This window comes from Notolepis coatsorum (assembly GCF_963971535.1).
Source record: "Notolepis coatsorum genome assembly, chromosome: 1".
Classification (NCBI taxonomy): Eukaryota; Metazoa; Chordata; class Actinopteri; order Aulopiformes; family Paralepididae; genus Notolepis; species Notolepis coatsorum.
The window spans coordinates 301128724-301136485 of NC_140165.1; the positions used below are offsets into that span (position 1 = coordinate 301128724).

At 44.4% G+C, this 7762-nt stretch overlaps 1 protein-coding gene across 1 annotated transcript; it reads left to right on the forward strand.

The window, feature by feature from the left end:
• The first annotated feature begins 6173 nt into the window (after window positions 1-6173).
• dusp14 (dual specificity phosphatase 14) lies at window positions 6174-7159 on the forward strand. Its single transcript, XM_084313012.1, has one exon. It carries the CDS (start codon window positions 6289-6291, stop codon window positions 6913-6915), a length of 627 nt encoding a protein of 208 aa, XP_084169138.1. The 5' UTR covers window positions 6174-6288; the 3' UTR covers window positions 6916-7159.
• The last annotated feature ends 603 nt before the right edge of the window (window positions 7160-7762 follow it).

Below are 7762 nucleotides of genomic sequence, written 5' to 3' on the forward strand. Positions count from 1 at the left end.
TTTGCGGACCTGGAGCAGGTACATGGAGGTTCAGTGTCTTCTTGTTTAAGGACACTTAGATGGGCACACCAGGGTTGTTTTCTTTAGCCACCAGACGTCTTGTTGCCGCAGGGTCAACACCACATCTTAGAAAGGTCTTATAGGTACTATGAAAGTTACTGCTACTGAAAGTCAACATGCTCCTTCTTTCACTTCAATCTGTCCATACAGGCAACACTGGTTCTCAGTACTTGAACACTATTAATGACCATATTCACGTGGCCATTTTGCTCTTGCTCAGGTTGCGTTCCCTTTTACACCCTGTTCCCACTTGGGAATTCTGTAGCCTATTCAGTCTCCTATTCGTTTTACTATGTGGATTGACACACCACAAATCGCCTCGGCCAGTCCTTCGTGCCAGTAGCCGTCAGGCTCCACAACCGTGGGCATGGCCTGCTGCCAATACTGTAGTTGGAGAACTAACGGCTGGAGAACTTGAGAACGGTTAGGACCGTCTGACTCTTAATTACTAAACAAAACACTGCACGGACTCTGGCGCAGTGTGCTAATACTATATATACCATGTATACTACTATTATTATCGATGGAATATACTGCCATTCTACTATTATTTATTTGATTTATTTAACCTTTATTTACCCAGGCAAGCAAGTAAGAACAAATTCTTATATATACAAAAGCAGCCTGACCAAAAAGCAAAGGCCTTTTTGAGGGAAGGGGGGAGGCTGCAACAAAAACAAGATTATGTACATGCATACAAGTAAATAAAATACAAAATTACAGTAGCAATAGTATACAAGGACAATTACAATAAATAAGGGAGAGAGAAGGAAAGAGAGGGAAAAAGGGAGAGAGAGAGAAGAAAGGGGGAGAAGGAGGGAGGTAGGTGAGGGGGCTGAGGGCTATGCGTGCGATTGGGAGGCAGTCAGCAGGTGCAACAGTCGGTTATGATCTGTTGCCGATTTTGTTTATTAAAAGCAGTGAGCGATGTGAGGGCATATTATTGTTATGTCCTACTCAATTATTATTATTACTATTTCTATTATTATAGTTGTTCCTGCCTGTAACTCCGCATCCCCTCCCCCATGCCGATATGACACCTGCATTTCCCCAAGGGGATTAATAAAAGAACACTTGACAATGACTTGATTGGAATGGAACCCCCAAAACCTCCTGAATTGTCTGTAATTGTATTACAGACCTGCACCTTTACAACTGAATACAATCCAGAGATACTCAGGTGAAGCATGCTAATGCTATAGGTATAAATTGGGAAGATGGTGCAACCTGTCAGTTAAAAAAATATATAAAATCCACAGCACTCTCTATATTTACAGCACACTCCAGTGCTTCCGTAAGTGTATATCTATATACAGTATGCGGTCACATCACTGATGGCATGGCGGCTGTGTGTGCAGGGAAGGTGCGGTTAAGTGTGATCCATGGCAACCATTTCAGAGGCAAGGTGGAGAGTGATTGACAGCTTGGGAACAAGCCAGGAATACCATCCCTGAGCTTCCATCATCCATTGGGAAAATGAGGCAGATGTACAGTAAGATTACGCCGGACAGGAAGCAGGGACAGTCCATATTTGGGCATCTCTTCAGGCGGTACCACCAGTACCCTGGAGGAGTTCACATGTCGGGGCAAAGCGCCAGAACAAAATATGATTTAACTGATAGTTAACTTTTGGAATTAGAGGTAAGCAGGTAGAAAATGAGGGAACGGTAGAGTCAAATGATGGATAGCTATGTCCCGAATGAGTCATTTTTTGGGAAGCAAAGTCGAAGCCATTCTGGAAAGGTCTCCCCCGGACCGGGACGTCAGGTCTGAGACTCGAGTAACTGATGGTTGATTAACGATTTGTTAACCTACAGTCCCTCATTAGTTCCTCGGTGCTTAATCATTATCATCGTGCCCCCTAAAGAAAGACGTTAGTGATATCTTTATTGATGGGAAGGCAGCTCTTCCCGTTCATTAAAAAGAAAGATCTTTGCTGTTACTCACAGTTCAGCTCATCTCTTAGGTCTTCTAGGTACCGGCGCTGAGCAGCACCGGGGAGATCAGTGTGTCTGTCCACTGATACGTGTATTTGAAGAATGTGTTTAATCATGTGTGTGTGTTTGGCAATTTTGTCAATTTGCGTTTGGCACGTCTGAACTGAAGGTAGAGTCTTGGATCTTTCAACAACCTCTGGAGACAGTAAACATATTGAAGTACTTTGTGTCAAAGATAAGTGTTTTACTGCGGTAATAGGGAAAATGGTGTATCTGTATCCTCATGGAGAGCTATAATATTTATACACAGCTCGTCTGTTATGTTTTTATTCTTTTTCTTTCTTTCTTTCTTTTGAGCTTTCTTTCAGCTGATCATACCAGTAGACTACAAGCCCTATAGGACCAGAAGTTATGAATCAACACAGAAATCCTGCCTACAGTATAATTCAACGGATATCCACTATCTATTCGTCGATCAACCGTCTGACATTTTAAATACATTTCTGTAATACATTTTCTGAGGTTATGACCATCGACAATCATGATTGTGTGAGTGTGTTTGTGTGTGTGTTTATGTGTGTGTGTGTGTGTGTTTGTGTGCGTGTGTTTATGTGCGTGTGTTTGTGTGTGTGTTTGTGTGTGTGTGGGTCGTGCAGCCCGCCTCGGAGAGCAGACACTCTGAGGTTGAGGGCGGCGCCGCATGTGCGCAGGTGTTTCCTGCAGACGGCAGATTTAATTCATATTTAATGCATTTGATTTGATCTGTGGGGCTTGTTAACCAGACTGTGGCGGGAATGGAGAGAGACAGCCCCGCCGGGCGTAACGAGGTGTGGATGACGCATGGCACGTGTGGTGCAACAGTGTGTGAGGTATAGGCGCCTAACGCCCCCCCCCCCCCCCCCCCCCACTCTGAAGTGTTACATAGGGGTAAACATTACACCTTCTATTTCTTCTCCAAAATCGGTATGAGTGCATAACCCCTCTATATACTTACTTATACACCTGCATATAACCCCTCTATATACTTACTTATACACCTGCATATAACCCCTCTATATACTTACTTATACACCAGCATATAACCCCTCTATATACTTACTTATACACCTGCATATAACCCCTCTATATACTTACTTATAACACCTGCATATAACCCCTCTATATACTTACTTATTCACCTGCATATAACCCCTCTATATACTTACTTATACACCTGCATATAACCCCTCTATATACTTACTTATTCACCTGCATATAACCCCTCTATATACTTACTTATACACCTGCATATAACCCCTCTATATACTTACTTATTCACCTGCATATAACCCCTCTATATACTTACTTATACACCTGCATATAACCCCTCTATATACTTACTTATTCACCTGCATATAACCCCTCTATATACTTACTTATACACCTGCATATAACCCCTCTATATACTTACTTATAACACCTGCATATAACCCCTCTATATACTTACTTATTCACCTGCATATAACCCCTCTATATACTTACTTATACACCTGCATATAACCCCTCTATATACTTACTTATTCACCTGCATATAACCCCTCTATATACTTACTTATTCACCTGCATATAACCCTTCTATATACTTACTTATACACCTGCATATAACCCATAGCTAAGATAAGAATAAACTTTATTGTCCCGAGGGGAAAATTTACTAGGAACATCAGTGCTGCGACAGTCTGCGATAACGGTGTAAACAAAGAAGAAAAAGATATATATACTACAATCATTCAGTTAGTAAAAAGGACTTCAGACAAATATGACAATGCATAGAGACATACAACCATAATTCATAAGTAGGTAAACTCATTTCAAAAGCTTCAAAAAGCTTCACATTGCACCTTGTCCTTAGTGTATGATAACATGTACAAATCCTGTATATACCATAATAAACGTTTACCTGCACATAGTCCTTTTACATATCTGTAGACTATATCTATATCTGTACATATCTTTCTCTTACTAGTTACGCTGCTGGCCAGTATGACTACTACCATACTGTCTTTACACCTGTATCACTTTTCATATTAATACTACAACTCTGTACATACATCTGATTAGAACTACACTCAGTAGTACTCATTTTTATATTTTACGGTTTAATCACCTGTACATTGTATATTAGGCTACTGTTGCACTTTACTGTTACATTTGCACTCTGGTTGGATGCCAAACGACTTTTCGTTGTACTGTACTTGTGCTGTATAATGACAATACATTTGAATCTAACCTAATCGAATCTAATTGATTCTCACTATAATACATGGCTGTTTCCAAAGCAATAGAGGAGAAGAATAATTGTACTGATGCTGGTTCTTACTGAGCAGCTTTCAAGATGCGTGCTTTACCTTTAACTCACCGTGCAACGTTTGCTGTAGCTCTCGAAAGACGTAAATAAAGATAAAAGGAAAGAAAAGTGAACTTGAGAAATTACTTAAACATGAACCCAACTTTAAAGCGTAAGTTTAGTGCTGAAATGACATTGGGACATTATCACACTGCATCTGCAACGACACAATACAAAGGACATTTTACTGTGGCAATTGGCAGAGATGAGGGATGTGATCAGTATGCATGAGATGTGGATGAGTTTGGGACGAGGTGTGTGTTTGCCTCCGGGCGTCTGGACCCATTTGGCAGAGGAAGACGGATCTCAGCGGGCAGCGGCTCCAGAGAAGAGTCACATGTCTGTCTGTCGGTCAGTCTGTCTGTCTGTCTGTCTGTCTGTCTGTCTGTCTGTCTGTCTGTCTGTCTGTCTGTCTGTCTGTCTGTCTGTCTGTCTGTCTGTCTGTCTGTCTGTCTGTCTGTCTGTCTGTCTGTCTGTCTGTCTGTCTGTCTGTCTGTCTGTCTGTCTGTCTGTCTGTCTATGTGTCTATGTATCTATCTATCTATCTATCTATCTATCTATCTATCTATCTATCTATCTATCTATCTATCTATCTATCTATCTATCTATCTATCTATCTATCTATCTATCTATCTATCTATCTATCTATCTATCTATCTATCTATCTATCTATCTATCTATCTATCTATCTATCTATCTATCTATCTATCTATCTATCTATCTATCTATCTATCTATCTATCTATCTATCTATCTATCTATCTATCTATCTATCTGTCTATATGTCTGTCTATATGTCTATCTATCTGTATATCTGTCTATATATCTATCTATCTAAGTTACAGTATACAATGTATAAAGGATACAATGAAAGGTATTTGATGTAATTGCATGGTGAATCATCTGGACCATCAAGTGATAGTTTTAACATTAGTACCTCTGTGAATTAGCATAGCAGTTGTAATAGGTACTATGACCCCACCCCATGGCCTAGTTTAGGTTATTACTGTAAGTCAGTTCTCAGTTATAAATCGTCCAACTCGGTCTGGCCATGTTCTCATCCATCTCCCAGTGTTCCTAACTGCTTGGGGGCACAGCCTACAACCTTCCACATGCTGTCACAGCATGGTGCCAAATACCACAACACTGTAGCATCCAAGAAAGAGAACACCATGTAAAATGCCTTCACTGAAGAGTTGTATAGCATGGATGGCTCACTGGTTATGTATTTGTATATTTCCTGTTTAGAATGTTTTCATTCTCTAGTTGATTGACTGGGCCTTTTTGATATGACTAACAGGTAAATATGAGTTTTTAAATTGTATTTGTTGTATTTTACGGCCAGCAAAGGTTCACTGGTAATGTTTGTGAACACGCCCCACACTTATATGGTCCAAAACATTCTGGATTGGGATTTACATAACATTCATTGAATTCAGGGTTTCCCCCATGAATGTAGTTAGTTAGAGGTGCTGAGGGGTTGAGCAGTGGGGGCGACGCATGCCCATATAGCTGCTGTTTATCTGAAAACCTCTCTTGCCAATAATACCATCCTATGACATCTATCAGTGGTGCATTCAAGGAGATGCCTAACAATATAGACTTAACAGCTTTTGGCAAGAGCAGTTGGCTGAGCCCCACGGAGGTTGGAATCGGAGGTTTTATTGAATACATATCGATTACTTTGTCCTGGAGGTGCTAGAAAATCCAGTGGAGGTGGAAACCCTGGAATTAGAAAAACAAGTGGAAATGTTGTTTGACATCTTGGTCTATTTCTGTGTTCCAGGGGGTATCTGAAGCAGACGGGTCCCGCTGCACTGCCATGACCTCAGGCCGCTGAACCCCCCGCTCGCCGTACCGCCTGTTCTATTCTCCGTCAATCACGGCAAGCCACCTCGGTTCCTCAATGGGTTCCCGCAGTCAAGGCTTCTTCCACCACCACCACCACCGCGGCTCCATGGTCCCTGTGGCCGTGCCCCGGCTCCTGCCCGAGAGTGGCAGCCTGCTGGGCGGCATCGCTCAGATCACCCCCAACCTCTTCCTGAGCAGGGGCAACGTGGCGTCCAACCGCGGCCTGCTCCTCTCCAAGGGCATCACCTGCGTGGTCAACGCCACCATCGAGCTCCCCAACTTCAACTGGCCCCACGTGGAGTACGTCAAGGTCCCGCTGGCCGACATGCCCCACTCCCCGCTCTCGCTGTACTTCGACAGCATCGCCGACAAGATCCACAGCGTGGGCCGCAAGCGGGGGGCGGTGCTGGTGCACTGCGCGGCCGGGGTGAGCCGCTCGGCGTCGCTGTGCCTGGCCTACCTCATGAAGTACCACCGCGTGTCCCTGGCCGAGGCCCACGCCTGGGTCAAGGCCCGCCGGCCCATCATCCGGCCCAACGGCGGCTTCTGGCGCCAGCTGATCGAGTACGAGAGGAAGCTGTTCGGCAGGAACTCGGTCAAGATGGTGCAGACGCCCTACGGGGTCATCCCCGACGTTTACGAGAGGGACCGCAGGAACCTGGCTCCCTACTGGGGCCTGTGAGAGAGGCCCCCCCTCCCGGGCCCCCCTCGTCAGTGGTGAGAGGAGTAGAAGAGAAGGGGGGAGCGGGGACGGCGGTCCCCTCTGTCCCCGTTCTTTTTCACCCTCCCCCGGGGCTGCAGGTTCAACGCATGTTCCCACGGCCAGAAAGGCGACAGTTAGAAGCGTGTGAGTGTCTCGTCTGTGTGAAGCTTAATTAACGAACTCGGGTGCGTTCAGAGGGAGGACGCCGGATCGGTCACGATCACTTGCAGACCGGCGGCCCGACGGTGTCACTCTGCTTCCAAAACCAACCACCCCTATTTTCTCTTGAGGGAGTAGCATGGAGGCTTCGAGCCCAGAAATCTTTGGACCAAAACGAGTGATGGGGGTGGGGGGGTGGGGGGGCACCATGATCCCAGGCGCCAAGACGAGATCAAGTGCTCAGAGTGTCGGTACGGCGGTGTCCTCTGGTTCGACTAATCCACCGGACTCCACGGAGCAGGAGCGACGTTTTGGGAAGGCGTCGGATGCGTTCGAGACTCGTTCTGACTCACTGAAGACCTATCCCCCCCCCCCCGACATAACGTCGTCATGTGATGGTATTGTTGTGACAGTGTTGCCGTTGTCTTTGATGTGAGGTGCGGCAGTACGCGCTCGATTTATGGTAGCATTCAAGATATCTATGTACAGAAAAAAAAATATATAGACACATTATTCTACTGGAAAGTGTTGATAGTGAAGAAAAAAAATGTGGGTTTGGTTATTATTGCGCACTTAAATGAACATTTGAAGATGTTACTATATCCGGCTTTTTAAAGCTACGTATCTGTTGGCTAAAAAAAAACACGCCAACATTTTGGGAAATTAG